A 19,055-nucleotide genomic window follows, 5' to 3' on the forward strand; every position below is an offset into this window, starting at 1 on the left:
TGTTCATTGATAACTGATTGTTGATAATCTGTCTCAGGTTTGTGTAATACCATGTCAGTCACATTTTGCCTTGACTAGGCATGAAAATTACATGCGTGTATGAAGGTGTAGTACCAGGAGAGGACCATGATTTTATGGTGTGACAACACTGTAGTTAAGGTCTGGTTAGGTTTAGGCACAAAATGATCACTTGACAGGTGGTGTAAGTTAAAGTTTAAAAAACTGTCCTGACTCATATTTGGAAACGCAGGGCCGGCTCTAGGCAAGATAAGGATTTGGTGCCCCCCCACCAACCACATTCCACTCAAAGTACCCTACCAGTACCCTACCAGTGCTGCCTCATCACCACCCGCTAGTTCTACAGTAAAAATATGGACAACAAACATCAGACACCACAATGGTTGCGAGACAAAAATATATATTTTTATAAATTAAATTTACTCCTCAAACAAATTAATCACATATCAAAAAGAATGAATAAATTGTTAAATGTTGCCAACTACCTGTTAGTAACATACAGACACTGGCACTTGGTTATTCATAGATTACACTCGATAGATGACTCCCTCCATGATGTCATGTGCCTAAAATATTCTGGGCTGTTCTCATGGCTTTTGAGTATTTCACTGCAGTTTTTACATTCATTCAATCCATTACTGATTAGTTTGTAGTTGTTTGTTTTGTGAGAACAGTTTGCAGCAGAAGCAGTAAAGACTTTTTTTTTTCTTGGAATATACCACCCAGCTTCTCTTGATTTTCTCTCCATTCACTAATTTTCTGTAAAGTGGTGGTGATGGGAACTTCTCTCATCCTGTCATTTTGGAAATGTAGAGTCTTATTTGACCCGATATGGCCTCTGCTGACTAACAGCATCCTCATCATATCAGACAGGATCTATAGCTGCTGCCTTGATGGACTCACATACTTCAGGATCTGTTTCAGTTGATGGTGTCTGCAGGCTGTAGAGTAGCAGCAGTGGATGTTGTGTCTGTTGTTCCTTCACCTGCGGCCAAATCTAAACATACATGCAAATATAGTTATTAATACTTTAGTAAGAACACACAATGATTCATAAATTACACATCAGGCAATAAATACATCTGAAGCATAAATTATAAATAACAGTTGACCAGAACTGTTCAATTACATGAGTGAAAAAAGGTCAAGAATCCAGGTTTAAATTACTTTTGAATAAGTTATTCTAGCTTTAATGTGTCCTGTAGACAACTTGAATAAATATAGATGGTTGCAGTCTAATATTGATTAGTATTTCAGTGAGTTATGTTCCCTTTCTTAATATAGAAATGATATTTATGATTCAATATATTTTATCACGCTAGTGTTACCATGATAATGCAAGTGTGTAAGAAACCATTTAATAATCAATAATATTGGTATTTGACTTGAACCTTAAACAGACCCATAGTTCAGTGTAGTTGTAGCTCATTTGTAAAAATGTTTAGGCGGTATTGCCTTAAAAATGAGGGAAAAAATGGGAAAAAAAGAATGAATGAATGAAAATGAAAGAAATGAAATGTGTGTGTGTAGGCTGCAGTTCCCATGGCTTTCTGTCATTGTGAAGGGTTAGTAAATGCTGAAAGGTTTGGCCAAAGTACTGATATAATAAAAATAGACTGTCTAGCATTCATTTGAAGGACAAGACCTTCCAGATGTACAGGATGTGTTATGTATGCTCATAACTGATTGTGAATATTTGATAGAATTATAGCAGAAATGTGTCTGGATTTGTCCATATTGACATTAGTTACATAACTGCAGCTGTAACACAAAATGAACAGAACTCACCTGCTGCAGGCTGTGTTTCACTGCAGGTAGCTGGAGGGTTTGATATGATGTTAGATGTTGTTGACCTGCAGCTGTATTCAAACATACAGAACATCCAGACTGTTACACCACTGCACCAAGTCCTTTGTGTCATTCTACTGCATATAAAGTTGTACAGTACAAATAAACTTTATTTAATTTGACTAAGACCTACATTTAATTAGTAACAATGTGTAATTGTAACATTCAACAACAGCAAAAACAACAACAGTAATAATGATGATGATGACAACATAGACATATTATCAATTACACAGAGACAACAAATATCTGGCTGAACTGACCTGCTTCAGAGATCGGTGGAGATGGGAGATCAGATGTAACTTCTCCAGCAGCTGGAGGCTTCTGCAGATACGGTGGAAACCGCTTATAGTGATCACGTTTGTCCGGGTCAAATTGATCACTATAAGCAGACAATTATTATAACCGATTTTTTTCCTTTTTCTCAATTTCTCATGCAGATAACGATGATGACAAACAATCCGTGTATAACAATCCCTGTGCAATAACTCTGTTTTACCATAACATGTACAAATCAAATATATTTACAGTTAACTGTAAATGTAAGTCCAATCAGACTGTTATTATTATTGTTGTGTGGCAAACAACAAAACAGTAATTTTTCACAAAGAAGCTTTCAGCTGACATAAGGCAACTTAAAAATCAAGATAATTTAACATGTTGTGCTTTTCTCTCTTTAGCCCAGCAGTTGGTCTCCAGTTAGTTTCTGATATTTCCAGCAGAGTGACATTATGGGGGGCTCATCATCATCTGGTGAGTCCAGTCAGACTTTTAGTCTGGATAACACACTGTCCACATATTACACACATTATAAAAGAACTGTGCTCTCTTCCCTGTTTTTGTGACAAATCACCAAATGTTGTTTTAGTTCTGGTTTCTGGAGCTGAAACTAGCTGTTTGAGGTCATTAATATAACTATCATTATTTCATGAGGGGCAAATGCTGTTTTTAGTCGTGCAAGTAAATGATCTTAATGTCTTTGTATTTCTGTTAAGGTGAGACAGGTGGGTCAGAAAACACATTTAAAAACTGAGTCAAAAAAAGCAGTGGAGTTGTTGTTGTTTAACATCTGGTGAATTTCTTCCTTAATATCAGCATCTTACACCAACACGATCAACTCATCATCCAAATACCCAAATATCAGAACAGTTTTCAAATGGTGATGAAATTTTGAGCGAGCCAGTTCTCTGAAACATTATTTACAATAAATTGCCTGAGTGCAGATGTTTAGGACACAATAGTCAATCTTTGATTTGACTTTTGCTGATCACATATCCTGTTGCATCTCTCAGCTCTAGACATATTTTACAAAACTGTGTTCTGTATCTGTTTAATTGATCAGATACAGTAAAATTATTCTTGTTTCCATGCCCTAAACTTTCATTTATTAAACGAATATAATATTCATGCCAAGAATAAAATACCGCAACTGATGATACTTCTCTGCATTCATCTACCACAAAATATCTGATGAATTAATTAAAAAAGAATCACAACTTTGTTCTGAAGGAGTCAAGTTTCTCTTCTTCTCCTTGTATTTATGTTTAAATGAGTCCAGACATCACAGGTACTGAGGTGTGGCCTTCAGATACTGATACAGATACAAGTATAATGGTCTCAGTTCAGGCAGAGTAGATAATACTTGTATCAGTCTATTGAGGCTCAATCAGCTTTTCCTCCATTTCTCTCACACCACAAACCTTTCTTCTTCTTTTGTTTATTTACCAGTAAGACTTCCTCGGTGACACACCATCAGTCATCATGCCAAAATCAGATTCAGTTTTTATTATGGACCAATCTCTGTGCTGAAATGTAGAGAAAAGCCTGAAACACTGGAGGCAGCAGTGGCCCCTCCACTCACTGTAAAAGTAACTTTACTGTCTGCCTGCATCCTCAATACTTGTATCAGTCTATTGAGGCTGTGAAAATGTTAATGCTGCTTGTGGACACCAACAATCATGAGACGTTTGAATGGTCGTTGTCATGAGAAGAATTATTACTGATTACATGTGACTGAATGAATGATTTTATACATTTTCTATATCCCTGCAGTGCAACGTCCTTTGAGACCCCCTGGTGAGTAAACTGGACTGAAACAGAATGACTCTTGTGTATATTAACACATTAAATTACAGCGTTTTCAATTTTACAAAAAGTATAGCTGTGTTCTGTATGTGTTTAATTGATCAGATACAGTTAGATTATTCTTGTTTCTATGTCCATCTGCAATACAAAGTCTAAAGTTTATGTCACAGAACCACATAACATGTATTTATTCTTTAAAGAAATATATTTGAATAATCTTTAGATATATTCATTCACATTCTGTGTAGGGAGCTTATGAGTGTGAATTCAGGCTTGTAGTTGTTAATTTTCATTTGTTGTTTGCTGTTTGCTCCCATTTAGAATAAGTACTGTAGGTGTCCGGTGCCTCATGTGTAAGTATCTTTAGAAGTCACTGGAGGGCAGTGCAAACTGGTTTTGCAGCTGGGAGAAAGTCTTCAACTCATTTCCAACAAATATTGATTGATTCCAATCAGACTTTTCTCTGTCCACCTCCTGAAAGCAGCATCCCACATGGATGGGAGGAAGTCTCTGTTAGCAGCTGCTGACATGACTCTGGACAGAGAAACCTGCCCTCCCAGTTTCTCCCTAACTGTGTCCCAGACCCTCAATGTGTGTCTAATCCATTCATTCTTTACTTTAAGTTTGCTCCGAGACTTTTTGTTCAGAAAAGGTCAAACAGACAGAGAAATCTCTGGGTTGAGCTCTTCTCTATCTGGACCCATCCAGTCTCCTGATTATTACTAATCCATGTCACCACAGCACTGAACCGAGCTGCCTAGAAATATCATCTGAAGTTAGATTGACCCAGACCTCCTCTGTCTTACTCTAGATCTAATCTTTACATCACCAAATATAACTGATGATCATATTTCATAGCAGTGTGTCACACAAACCACTTGTGTTGCTTCTCTGTATTCATCTACCACAAAATATCTGATGAATTAATCAGAAAATAATCACAACTTTGCTCTGAAGGAGTCAAGTTTCTCTTCTTCTCCTTGTATTTATGTTTAAATGAGTCCAGACATCACAGGTACTGAGGTGTGGCCTTCAGATACTGATACAGATACAAGTATAATGGTCTCAGTTCAGGCAGAGTAGATAATACTTGTATCAGTCTATTGAGGCTGTGAAAATGTTGATGCTGCTTGTGGACACCAACAATCATGAGATGTTTGAATGATCTAATGAATGGTTTTGTACATTTTCTGTATCTCTTCTGTTTCAGATGTGCCACAGCACCTTAGACGCAGCTTTGAGTTCCTGCCACCTTTCAGTGAGTAGAACTGAACTGAGACAGACATTATTCTTGTGTATATTTAAAATTGTAGTATTTTGTAGCTGGTAGGTACAAACTCACATTATATTTCATTTCATATTTTTAAGCTCACTGGTAAATATACAATTTTAAAGATTACAATGGCTGACAGATTCTCTTAAGCTTACTTTAAAGAAACTAGTTGTGAATCCACTTTTAATATAATCAGTTTGGATGTGATCAACACTGAGTTTATTTTCTAATTTAATTTTCTTCTCAGTGTCTGAGCTGAGGGTTGTTCTGCTGGGGAACAGCTGGTCTGAGAGGAGTTCAGTGGGGAACTTCATACTGGGAAAGACTGAGTTCAGCACTGAGGAAGAACCAGACTGCTGTCTGAGAGTCAGAGGACAGTTGAAGGAGAAAGAAATAGTTCTCATCAACACCCCAGATCTGCTGCGTCCAAACATCCCTGAAGACAAACTAAGAAAACATGTAGAAAACTGTGTGAGTCTCTCTGATCCTGGACCTCATGTGTTCCTGCTGGTTCTACAGCCTGAAGACTTCACTGAGGAACACAAACTGAGGATGTGCAGAGTCTTTAAGAACTTTGGTGGTCGACCATTTGATCATTCACTGATACTGATATCAACACCCAGAGAGCAGAGTCCAGGTTTTATGGAAGAATACAGGCAACACCCACCCTTAAAAGACCTGATCAGAATGAGCCAGTACAGGTTTCTGTGGAGGAAAAACCTTGAGCTTGCAGAGCTGTTAACACGGTTAGGTCAGATTGTGAAAGAGAACAACGGAGAACATCTGAACCTGTAGTTATTAAACTGCTAAAAGTGGATTTCAGTTAGTTGGACTTAAGTAAAAGATAAATTTAAAATGCTTTACTTTTTACTCCAAATGTCCAACTCAAGAATAAAATCATTTCATTCATCAGAAAGTGGTAGCCAAATTGTATAAGTTGCTGTATAAGTTTGCCTGTCAGTATCTCTGAGCAGTCTGATAATGTGCACATATCTTAGCTACAGAACATAAAAGTAAAAGAGAGAGTCAGTAAAGGAAGGATTTACAGATTTTCATGTTTATTCAAAATGTTCTTTGAGCCTGTCAAGATGTAAGGAGGAACATAGTGTGTATATATGCAACCCAGTCTCACAGCAATTCATGAAATAGTCATGAAATTTAATGTAAATATTCGTGTACATGGACATGATTTTTCCATTTTTTTCTTGACAGTCAGCATGATTTTCAAACTAATGTATTTTAATTTGAAGTTGGTTTTGTACCTTTCGCACTTTTTTCTGTCAGTTGGGACACAGGGGCCCAGAGGCTGTATTGTTTTTTCTCATTTGTTATTCATTTTTTGACTATAACTGCTACATTACTCAACATTTAATCATGAGATTTGATCCTTATTTTTGTTTCCTTATTTTAATATTACCAGCCTGGTGGGTAGCTGTGTATGAATATGTTCCTCACTGTCAATTTTAATATCTTCACCTCTATCTAACATTTCTCAACACAAAACACAAAGTTGTCCTTGATAACTCAAGAAATGAAAGGTTATGGCCATTTACTTTAATTATTTCTCCTTCGATTCTGAGAAATCAAGTTTTTTTGTCAGTTTTAGATGATAGCGGCTACATTAGCCTACCCATGATCCTCAACCACCGTTACTATGGTGAAGATGCCAGCTAAAGTCGTGACATAACCTGTATTGCAACTCCCTCACATAGTCAGTTAAGTTTCTACCATGGATGTATTATAAGAGCTGGATACTGAACTAAAAATGGTGCCCATTCAGTCTTATAGGAATTCCTCGGCTGGCGCATACGCCAAAAAAAGTTTCTAGCTTCCAGGTTTACTTCCATCTTGTGAATTGAATATACGCAGTAGTGTTTCTCCTGTTGGTCTGTCAGTTCCCACTCGGTCCATAGACTTTACATTGTGATGACATCACAGATTTTTAAATCACTTTTCTCAGCTCTAGGAAAGTTTTACAAATATAAAACCTCCATGGGTCAAAAGTTCATTATAGAAAGAGTCATAATTAACGTTGTTTGCAGTTTGACGTGTCCTGTCAACAGTTTTACAGATGTCTCTTTTAATATGGTGGTCTATGGGGAAAATGCTTTTTGGGCTGCAGGATTTTTCGCTGCAATACCGCAAGTGACCACTGGGAAAAAATGGCTGCAAGGCTGAGTGGCGGCGCCATATCCAGCTCTTATTATACATCCAGGGATACTACTTTGGCACCATTTGGGTTATTTTTTGGTTCCTACCTATAATATATAGTAGACCTAGAGGCAGAACTAACTTCTGCCACTCCAGTGTTCTGCACATAATTAATTAAATAAACACCTTGCAGGCAAAACACCAAAAAAGCACAAAAAAGAACAACAGCATGAGAGTTTTAATTATCAAGTAAATATACAAACATATGTATACAGTCTATACTAATCTAGATGAAAGAAAACAAGAACAAGGATGAAGCGAGCAAGACTTAGTTCCTCCTAAATAGTAAGCAGCCCACAAGGTCATAAACTATTCAGTAAAGTTATCACATGGGGATCCTACATCTTATCAAATATGGGTCCGTGGCCTGATGTGTATCAATCTGGGGGTCCTTGACACCAAAAAGGTTGAGAACCACTGTCTTAAAACATGTCTGGAGGGGATCTTTAAATACGTTTTCAGGTTCATGGTACATTTAAACTGCTGTGTTCACATTTTGAAATCGACAATAAAATTTTTTTTCCTGAGGAAAACTTTCCACAGCATTCCCAAACCATCATGATGGGGAGAGGACTGTGTTTAAAGGGGATAAAAGTAGTGAATGAGAACATGATTGTCGCTGCCTCTGACACACCCATCTGTATTGTATGATAAAGTATTCTTTCTGATCCCACTCTGTACACAAGTGTGTATTTGGCTCACCCTCTATCACATTGGGCAGGGCCGGGAACTTGACTGTGAGTCACAGCGCTGCTGGATCCATGAAAATAGAGCCCAATAAAGGAGCCACGTCTCTGGAACACTTTCTCCAGTCCAATCATGATCATAGTTGCTCAGAGGGTAGATCATATATTTTATGCACAATTTGTTTAAACACAGTGTTTGTTTGCTTGGTGCTGTCAAAATAAGATGCTATTTAAAGTTTGTTGTCATAGTTCAGACCAAAATTTAAAACAGAGTTTGGTAAAAGAGCTTTTCTGTATGTTGCTCCTGATACTTTGAATCTCCACTAAATGGGTTAAAATTACAGTCACTGGTTTCTCTGGGCAGGTTTGAAGCTTTGCTGCAGGAACTCTGTTCATCATCATCTATCTACCAGTCAGTGATGTCAATGAAGTTTTTAATGCCACAAACAGCCACTGTTTCTCAGTCCAACTTATTAAGGTTGTCTGTCTGTTTATTTTCTTTTTTATTGTAGTTTTATTCATGGTTTTATTATTTGACATTGACTAACAAGAGGTCAGTCTGTATTACTTGTTTTTATGGTGTTTGTCTGAAACTTGTTTCTGTCTGTGTTGGTTAGGAGATTTTTAATCTCAATGAGGATTTCCTGCAAATAAAGACTAAATAAAATAAACATTTAAAGTATACCACTTGATAAACTGTTAATGTATTTTGTAATGAGGATTGCTTGTAATCTGAGCTGACACAGAAACAAAATTCACCCATTTATCAGTGTTCAGATCAGCAGATAAGCTGGTCTGTTACAGAAGCTGAGCACCAGACCAAAGATGAACAAGGAAATAACTCACTGTAAAGATTAATCAACAAGATTATTGCTACAACTTTCTTTATTAATTATTCTAATTATGTCACTGCTGGGAATACAAACAGTAATGAAGCATTGTGTAGAAATACTTTTACTCAGAGAATGTTCAGCAAACCCAGATACACACTTGTGTTTATGCACACACACACACACACACACACACACACACACACACACACACACACACACACACACACACACCAGACTATATTTCTGAATGAATGAAGCAAAAATAATTGTTTATTATACGGATGATATTGATGATTGAAGTGTTGTCACAAGTCTTTGGCTCTTAGACTCTACAGGGAGATTTTGAATCGAGGGACATCAGTCCTGAGCAGCAGCAAGATAAAAAATCTCATGGAGACCAGATACTGATGGTGGCTGATGACTCCTGCTGAGACTGATGAGACTGATGAGGCTGATGAAGTGATGCACTGATGAATCTGCAGAGACTGGACGGTGATGGGGAGGTGCCACCCTGAAAGCACTAAAGGCAGAGAAGGAGAAAACATATTTAGAAAGACAGATGCAACATGATGGGACTGAGAATGAAGGTGTGTCATCATGTTATTGGTTAGATGTGACCAACTGATGTTAATAATTGATGTCTTAATTGATGCAATGACACACGAATCATGTTGTAGATGGAGATTTAATTAACTATGATGATTTGTAGAAAAATAGTCTACATGAAATCAAATAACCTGTAAAATGTTATATAATTATAATTGTGCAGTGTTATAATTGTTATTAAGACTGTGTCAGATTAGATTCTATGGTGGCTTTATAACTGTGGTTTGTGCAGAAAAATGGTTTCAGAAACACATTTTTAATATTAGTCCACAACTACAACACCAAAGTCAGCTACGGTCTCAAAAATTAGTTTGTAACAGTCAACACTCAAACAAAAAAAAATCAACATTAGTAAAAATTGAATATTACTAAGATACTTCTGTTCAATTTGCATTTTTATTACATCATATTTCTATTTTTCATATTCAAGTCTATAGTGAGTGTGAGATAATGCATACCTAGCAATACCTAAATACATCACCAGCAGGGGCATCACTAGAGATTTATGGTTAGGGGGGCTAAGCCTTTATGGAAAGAGGAGGGGGGGTTAAATGGCCCCAAAAAGTTTGTCATGAATTTTTAGAGTAGCAATAAGTGTAAAATCAACACAATAGATCTATCTCTTCATAGTTTGTATTAGGCACAGATCTCCTATGACTTAAATGCTTTCCATCCACTTACAACAGGCACAGATCAAGCAAAGGCATTGAAATCAAGGAATGCTGCCTCTTCTCTCTTATATTTGTTGCAGGTTCTAAGTATGTTATTGATACACAGACTGATGTTTGATGTGTGAACCTCTAAAACTAAAAATGTCATAAAATCATTAGGCTAGTTTATTCCTATTATAGTATTCCGAGTAATAGGCCTATGTCATACAATTCAGTATTAGTTTTAACTGAAAGCTTAAACAACTCCCACTCGCTTTCTTTTTGATCACTAACCTCCATCAGACCTGCTCCGTCAGACACGTCTGTCTGGGTCAAATTCAGATTACCATCTAATTGACATTTGTATATTTATTACACCAATAAAAAAGTAATGAAATGGCAGCTTTGCTAAAAATAAAAATAGAGTTACCGTAATTTTATTTTTCTCCCCATGTTTTCATGTATGAAAAGACCCAAAATGAACACTGTAAGTGGACTATTGATTACTATAAGTTAATTATTTAAACAGCATTTGTATAGGAATGATTCTGTCCTGAGCTTTTTGATCCATATAAGAGGTAGATCACTGCAACTGTGATCATATAAGTGGTTTCCACTGTATAATGTTAGTGTTATATAGCCTATCCTCTTGTCTTTTCTTCACTTAAACCTAAAGTTAGCTAATGTTAAGCAAGAAACAAACAAGTAACAACTTGATAACTCACTACATTGACCATCATTTGCCACGAGTTCATATTACAGCTTGGTATCTTCACTCTGTCACAACTTCAGTGGTTTCTGACCTCCGTTACAGTCTCTACTGTGGGCTCTGAGTGAGCAGCACAGCCAATGGAAACGCTGGATTAGAGCACCAGCAGCCTCTCCCGGGTCCTAGTGTCCAGCCATCTAGGTATATAGTGGATTTGGAGACACAGTGGCACAATTCGATTGACTTTAATGAAAAACGAATGAGATCAAACTACTGATGATTTAAACTAATAATGTACATTTATTTTGGGGGGGCTAAAGAAGATTGAAATAGACCTAGCGACGCCCCTGATCACCAGATATATTTTATGGTATGCGCTTGTGTAACGGGGGACTTATTCTCGGACTATATTAACCTCACAGTTTATAATGACTCGTTAAGTCTCTTTACATTACTGATAATAGTGACAGACTACAGTCTCTGCATTGTGTTGTGATGATGATGATGGACTAACAGCTGACAGTTAGTAGTTGACTCCAACAAAGACACACAGTCAGCAACCTTGACCAGGATCAAAGACTTTCTATATTACAAATTACATAAAAGACACTATTGATACAGATGAATCAGTACACATAGATAATCACTCTGAATGTCAATATAGTTATAATTAGTAATAAAGTCTATCTCAGATAAGCTATACATTAATATTTACAGGTTTCCATTTAACAGTCACACACTCACCTGGGGGATACAAGCCCGGTCTGACTTGTTCCCCAGTGATGGGCTTTATAGCTGCATCATTACCTTGGATACTGTAGAGCCAGGTATTAAATATGAAATATAAGATAACAGCATGTAAATATGAAAATAACACAAATATGTACACCTTACAACTATTAAATAAAGGTAAAGTTACTGACAAAATTATATTCTATGTTACAGGATTTTGCTATTAGACATAGTGACCTTTTAAAGCACAAATTATGTATTTAATGTAATATGCAAGAAGCATATGTTACACTTAGAGAATTAAAACTGTGGAACTGAGGTGTGATTTTTTTTCCTTTTGGTCTAAAAAAATTACTGCCCTATCTTTTAATATATGATATTACACACGTGAAAGATCTGAAAACTTGAGTAAAAGCCCTCACTTTGGACTTTAATTGCTCCAAGAGTACAAATCACAATACAGAACATAACTTTGAATATTCAAAGTTTGCTGAATGTTTTAAAGTTTTAATGGGGTCAGTATGCCAATGTACAAGTACAAGAGTGTCCGACTTCATATAAACTGCTGAAATATACTATAAATAAGAAAAGTAATAGCCTACATGGGCAAACAGGCTTCCAGCTGTAAGCGTGTGTGAGTAGTTAGGCGATGCAGAAGACAGAATGACAGAGAGAGATTAGAGATTAATTTTGAGATTTAATAGAGAGAGGGACATAAGTAAAGGGAATGGAAAAGAACATTTTTTAAACTTTTATATAATCACCGTAATCACTCCAGCACACTCCAGTCTTCTTTGCAAGAGGGGTATTGTTACCAACATAATAATGCAAATTTTATAAATGTGAAAAAGAGAATAATATGCTGTTATGGTTTTGTGCTCTTACAGATAGCAAAGTGACAGAACTCCCGAGGGTCCACAGCAGCATGAGATTACCACCTTCCTGTGAGTAAAATTAAACTGAGATGGAGCTGCTCCTATGTTGTATAATATTTTTCAAAAGATAGATGCACAGTCATAAGATTGACTTAATTACGCCAATTTCATGAAAAAATAAGGAATCATTAAGCTCACATTTTATTTATTTTATGATTTACAATATCAAAGGACAGTATGCAAATTTTGAAAGTTTGGGTGGCTACAAGACTCAAGCCTTAAAGAGTAGACATGCCATTTTTCTGACTGATCTCAGTCATGTAAAATCATGCATGGTGTATTGTTGCTCGGATTAAAGCTACTAACAGTTGGCTTTTCTAATTTAGTGTTTTTATTTCAGTGTCTCAGGAGGTTGTTTCATCACTTAAGTCTCCATCTGAATTCAAACCAGTTTTAAACCTGGTTCTGTGTGGGAGGAGAGAAGCAGAGAAGACATCAGCAGTCAAGGCCATTTTAGGTCAGACAGAGCTTCATTCAGTCTCCAACTCATCAGAGTGTGTTAAACATCAGGGAGAGGTGTGTGGATGTCGGGTTTCCCTGGTGGAGCTGCCTGCCTTGTATGGAAAACCTCAGGAGGCAGTAAAGAAGGAATCATTCAGGTGTATCTCCCTCTGTGATCCTGAGGGCGTCCATGCCTTCATCCTGGTCCTACCTGTGGGTCCCCTCACTGACAAAGACAAGGGAGAGATAAAGACCATCCAGAACACATTCAGCCCTCAAGTCAATGACTTCACCATGATTCTGTTCACTGTGGAGTCAGATCCTACAGCTCCAGCTGTTGATGACTTTGTAAGAAAGAACAGAGACATTCAGGAGCTCATTCAGAGCTGTGGAGGAAGACATGTTGTTCTCAACATCAAGAACAAGCAGCAGATCTCTGAGATATTGGATATTGTGGAGAAGATGAGAGATGAAGGATCCAGATGCTTCACAAAGGACATGTTCACCAAGGCTCAGATTGAGAAGCTTGTAGAGCTGGAGAACACTAACACAAGACTTAAGACTGAACTGCAGAATGTGACACAGAGAAGTGATGATGAAAATCAGAGCAGAGAGAGTCTCAGGATGGTGCTGAAAGGGAAGACTGGCAGTGGGAAGAGTGCGACTGGAAACACAATTTTAGGCAAAAATTATTTTAAACCCAGAATCAGCCCAAAGCCAGCGACCAAGTCTTGCGAGCAGGCAACAGGAGAGATAGATGGCCGGCCAGTTGTTGTGGTCAAAACCCCCAACTTGTTTGATACAACTCTCTCTGATGATGAAGTTCAACAGGAGCTTCTAAAAGGCATCAGCATGTTGGCTCCTGGACCTCATGTGTTCTTGTTGGTGCTGCAGATCGGGAGCTTTACACAAGAAGAAAAAGACTCTGTGGAGCTGATCAAGAGGGTTTTTGGTGAAGGGTCCAGAGATTTCATCATCGTCATCTTCACCAGAGGAGAAGAACTGAATGATCAGTCATTTGAGAGTTACATTGAAGACTGTGATGACTTTGTCAAACAACTAATAAATGAGTGTGGAGGCAGATACCAGGTCTTCAACAACAAAGATCAAACAAACCGCACACAGGTCAGAGAGCTGCTGACCAAGATTGAGAACATGGTGAAGAAAAATGGCAGCGGCTGCTACAAGACTGAGATGTTAGAAATGGCAAAGGAACAGATACGGGAACAGATAGAAAAAAAACTAGAAGCAAAAATATCTGAAATGGAACAGAGAGCTAAACATGGGGAACAAAGTAATCTAAAATTGGAAAAAAAAAAAAAAAACTGAGACAAGAACTGGAAGATATAAAGATAAAACATGATGAGAACAAAAACAAATGCAACATCCTGTGATTAGTGGGCAGAACCACTATAAATGAAAACGTGATGCTAGCAGCTGGCACCTAACCTAACCTCATTCCAAAGAATGAGATTCTTTAGCTTTATTTTACGTAACTTGAGAAGCTTCATTTTATATATTGTCTGGATTTAGAGTTTAAATATTTATGTGCTTAAATAGCAAATAGCACTTTTAAGAAAGAGTTAATTCCTCTGCTCTCTTTTTATCCTACAAAGTTACACCATCTCTCACTCTATTATCTGAAAAATCATAAATGTAGTAAATTTATATAGAGCTGCAATGATTAATCAGTGAATTGATTAGTTGCCAACTATTAAATTAATCACCAAGTATTTTGATAATCCTTTAAGTTTTTGGAGTTACACTTTAAGAAAAAAATGTCCAAATTCTCTAATTCCAGCTTCTTAAATGTGAATATTATCTTGGGCTTTGGGAGACAGTGATCAACATTTTTCACCATTTCCAGACATTTTGTAGAACAAACAGCTAATCAATTAATCTAGAAAACAATCATCAGATTAATCGATAATGAAAATAATTGTTAGTTGCCTTAATCTCCTTAAATTACACCGCTCCCACTCTACATTTTATCTGACTGATAAAAAATTTAGGAATCAAATTGATAAGAGGCCTGGCTCAGTCTCTTCCCATTGTCTGCTGCAGCATGGTGAGCTGTGCGTATTAGCTTCCTTCTCCTGTTGACTGTGCATCAGATGCATTCTTAAACCTTTAAATCATCATCATCATCATCATCATCATCATCATCATCATCATCATCATCATCTGCCAGTCAGCTATTCATTGTAAACCTGTGGACAAGACAATAAACTGTTGAACAGCTCTCATCCCTGGTCCTAGTCCTCATACTTTAACTGGTGTGCCAATGCAAAGGCATTTACAATATCCAGCTACCACAAAAGTCAAGTTTTTTACAATTATTGTAAAAAATCATTAATCATTAATCATTATATTTTAATGCTATGGGGAGTTTGTGAAATTTGCAGCAAATGAACAATTATGTGTTTTGTATATGTAAGACCCATTTTTTGTTAAACTTTTGTTTGCTAAAACTTCCACCACTTGGGGGAGTACTGCCACTTTCAATTACACGGAGGTTAATATAATTACTTGACACAGGTGTTGCTGACCTGGGAGAAGCAAACAGCTATTGACAGTGTGGTAATGGTTGTAAATGAATATTATGTTTTTTTTTGTCTGTATTATGGAAATAGACTTATTACAGAAAAAGTGGATGCACTATGTTTGTCTTACAGATTGTAAGTAATAAATCACATTTGTACTGGAAACAGTGGAAAGTTTGTCATCTTTGCATCAAAATAAATCAATCAGCAACTGTTGTGGCCTTTTTTGATAGGCAAAGGGGTCAGTATGTATATATATATATATGAGATGGGATGGAAGCCACCAAATGTCAGACATGAATGTGAAATCATTCGAATTTGACACAGACTTGCAAATATGCCTGAACAACAGCTCACTAAAAAGAAATTTGGTTGGGACATTTTGCATAAACACCCCTCAAGTTGTCAGGTGAAGTTTTGATGATTCCCTTTATATTTTCCATAACAGATTACAGCGTAATCTTCAGGATGCCCAGTGCAAACTGTTACTAATGTACAAAGAAAGATGGTGTGTTGATGTTTGGTTCAAACTTACATTATGGACATATTGTCTGATGAATAACAGCGTGGAGCCTTATGTGAAGCAGAATTTATCCAAAAGTCAGAGATCTCCGATCGAGGTGAGACTGAAGACGAAGTCCATTTTGTTTTATTGCTCATTGTTTAATGATTTAAGGGCTACACTGTTTAGTAAAATGTCTTTAATTTCTGATGACTTTTTCTGGATGAATGACTGTAAGAAACAAGCCGTGTTTCAGGAAGGAAATCTTTTGTGTGGCTGATTTTATGTGTAAATCACAGAACAGAAGACAAAGTTCTCTGTTTGTAATGTCAGTTTGTTCTTGTCTATGTTTGACAGTGTTTCACCACTACAACTATATTTTGGTGTCTTGTGAGTTCATTTGGGCTGAGCTCCTGCGTGTACATGACACTAACTGACTCACTAACTCACTCCATCACTCACTTAGCCAACAGGCAGCTTAGCAGGCAGAACGAGTCATCCATTAATCATAGAGGTGGGTGGTTTGATTCCCAGGTCCTGTTTATAAATGTCCTTGAGCAATACGCTGAACTAATCAGCACCCTGCATGGTTTCTCACTGCAATCAGTGTGTGAGTGACAAGCAAAGTGAAAAGTGCGTTTGATTAAAAGCGCAATTAAAAAAAAAAAAAAAACTAGACTATTTACCAGTTCATTAAGAGTGGAAATCATTAACCTGAACAAGGTGTTTCCTCAGTTTGTTTTATGGAGCTCCCTGTCAGAGGTGTTGTCAGGTTGGTACTTCTGACGTTAATTGTCTTTCAGTCTGTGTTGTATCTACTGTGAACACATATGTTTAACTGTTTGGCTCATGTGACCTTTGATATCTTCCTGAGAACTCTTAATGGCTTTTCCCTTTTTACACCTGTGATTTAGTCACTAGACACAAGTCCTGTTTCCATATTTTGCTTTTGTCCACCTTTGTAAATCAGAATTATGAAGGCGGCCACAAAATCAGGTCAAGTGCAAGTTTATCAGAATGTGTTTTAATGGAGGTCAACTTTTTTTTATTTTATTTTTTGTGTGCAAATGTTTAGAAATCAACACAAAGTCAGATAGCTACTGTCTGAACTGCATTAGTCTCAGACACTGTTAAAGAATATGATGTGACAGAGGGAAAAGTCTCATCTATCATGAGGACACATGTTGGTCCAATCACAGGAAAACTATCAACCAAGACCCCTGCAGGTCCTCACCAACACTGACTGAAAGACACAGAACAAAACTACAAACTGCAGCGTCCAAAATGACCCCTGAGGTGAATCAGCAGCTCTGGCAGCGTCACACATTAATAACATTATGAACTTCACAAAGCTTGTAGCTGCTGTCGTCTTGTGGCTTGTGTTCTTGTTATTTTGTCCACCTGCTGTATAATCAGTGGATGGTTTAATATAGGTGGGATCCTCTATGATCCACTGAACCTGTCTTGTGTGTTTTACGCTGTTGTGTCCAGCAGGTGGAGCTCTCCTTTTGATAGTCATGAAGACATGACTGGTCATCTGTTTTTATTGGTTTATATTTATATTCTATTTATGTGTTCTCTCTGCAGTGCTGTTGTGTTTTTTAGATTTTATCCACATTTTTATTTATTTTCCCCTTGACCCTCAAACTGTCTGTGTTTTTATTTGAATGTCATTCTCAGTCTCTGTAAAGCACTTTGGTCAACATTTGTTTTTTTTTTTAAATATGCTCTATAAATAAATTGACTTTGCTTTGACTTGACTTTTTCATGGACCATTAACATTTAGGCCTGAGGACATTAAAGGACAGGTTCACAATTTTTAAGTGTGTCTTAAACTAACAGTTAGGTGTCCATATGAACAGTGAAAGAGGTTTTCCTCCTGTTCATACTTCAAATGTGCTTTCAATGGAAGTGATGAAATTACTATTTCAAACAGAGTATTTTTATGTGTCTTAAAATATGTCTGGCAGTAGACTTAAGTCAGTCTCTCAACGGTTCGTTCAACTAGAGACTGAGGACAATCTCCCAGCTTTTGTTGGTAGAACCACTACCTTAACTTTAAACCAAGTCTTCACCCTAAAATTAATGATTTATGTTATGAGGACTTACTTTTTGTCCCCAATAGAGAGGTGAGTCCCCACAGTGTGATTGTGTAAACAGATTTATGTCCCCACAAGATGAGGAATACCTGTTACACACACATACATACACACACACGCGCATGTTCACAACTAGCCCAGGGCAGCGGTTCCCAACCTGGCGGTCAGGACTCCCACAAAGGGTCAATGGATTAATCTAAGGGGTCGCAAGAGGATAGGACAAAATTAAAACATATTTCTGGCACACAAAATTGTTTTTTTGCAAGCTTTCTTTAAATTGTCACTTTATTTATTCTAAATCACTGCATTTTATCTCTTTAAGTGTCTAAAAGTTATTGAAATAAAATAAAATAAATCCTCTTTGATGACAGTGCAATGTGTGATGAGGGTCCCAGGTAGACTTTGTTGTATTTTATGGGGTCACAAGCCAAAAAGGTTTGGAACCACTGGCCTAATGGACTAAGATGTCAGCATGAACTGCATGAACTGCAACTCAGCACATTAAACATATTATGCTTATTGCTGTTTGATGTTTTTATTTTGTCCACATTTCTGTTCATGGTTGTCATTTAAATAATTTTACAGTTGTGATATTTTTAAAGATGGTTTGTGGTCAGACTGACTTCAGTTTAATATCTCATATTGATTGTTCACCTGTCTGGTTGTGTGTTGGAAGAAAGAACATTACAGTACAGTGAGTGGTGGGTATGATGTGTGTGTCTGTATATATTTGCTACTAATATGTTTTAAATACGTTATTAAACATAGTTTCTAGTATATATGTTAAATAATAATAAGTAATTGAAGGCATCAGGTGGAGACATAGTGAACTGATCATTTCATTGCATTGATAACTTGTTTATTTCTGCATATGACAATAAAAC

General features: G+C 36.9%; 2 protein-coding genes and 1 long non-coding RNA gene across 3 annotated transcripts; 2 read left to right on the forward strand and 1 right to left on the reverse strand.

Moving 5' to 3' along the window:
- Positions 1-875: 875 nt before the first annotated feature.
- LOC122969354 lies at positions 876-2,168 on the reverse strand. Its single transcript, XR_006399000.1, has 3 exons — positions 2,130-2,168; positions 1,807-1,877; positions 876-1,015 (listed from the first exon to the last, which is right to left on the reverse strand). It is a non-coding gene; the product is annotated as an uncharacterized LOC122969354 (long non-coding RNA).
- Positions 2,169-4,770: 2,602 nt separating this feature from the next.
- Positions 4,771-7,023, forward strand: LOC122968960 (GTPase IMAP family member 2-like). Its single transcript, XM_044334510.1, has 2 exons — positions 4,771-5,209; positions 5,472-7,023. The coding sequence occupies exons 1-2, from the start codon at positions 5,125-5,127 to the stop codon at positions 6,017-6,019; spliced, it is 633 nt and encodes a 210-aa protein (XP_044190445.1). The 5' UTR covers positions 4,771-5,124; the 3' UTR covers positions 6,020-7,023.
- Positions 7,024-12,253: 5,230 nt separating this feature from the next.
- On the forward strand, positions 12,254-16,062 carry LOC122970081 (GTPase IMAP family member 8-like). The gene is made up of 4 exons (XM_044336196.1): positions 12,254-12,275; positions 12,539-12,595; positions 12,927-14,321; positions 16,019-16,062. Exons 1-4 carry the CDS (start codon positions 12,254-12,256, stop codon positions 16,060-16,062), a joined length of 1,518 nt encoding a protein of 505 aa, XP_044192131.1.
- Positions 16,063-19,055: the final 2,993 nt, after the last annotated feature.

Source organism: Thunnus albacares, chromosome 2 (assembly GCF_914725855.1).
Source record: "Thunnus albacares chromosome 2, fThuAlb1.1, whole genome shotgun sequence".
NCBI classification, from domain to species: domain Eukaryota; kingdom Metazoa; phylum Chordata; class Actinopteri; order Scombriformes; family Scombridae; genus Thunnus; species Thunnus albacares.

Excerpts from the sequence above, each read along its gene's own strand:
- LOC122970081 (XM_044336196.1), top strand. The coding sequence starts at position 12,254 with ATGGGCAAACAGGCTTCCAGCT. Across the intron at positions 12,276-12,538 it reads GGGCAAACAGGCTTCCAGCT|ATAGCAAAGTGACAGAACTC; the intron begins GTAAGCGTGTGT and ends GTGCTCTTACAG. Across the intron at positions 14,322-16,018 it reads AGCTAAACATGGGGAACAAA|ATTACAGCGTAATCTTCAGG; the intron begins GTAATCTAAAAT and ends TTTCCATAACAG.
- LOC122968960 (XM_044334510.1), top strand. The coding sequence starts at position 5,125 with ATGGTTTTGTACATTTTCTGTATCTCTTCTGTTTCAGATGTGCCACAG. Across the intron at positions 5,210-5,471 it reads TGAGTTCCTGCCACCTTTCA|TGTCTGAGCTGAGGGTTGTT; the intron begins GTGAGTAGAACT and ends TTTTCTTCTCAG.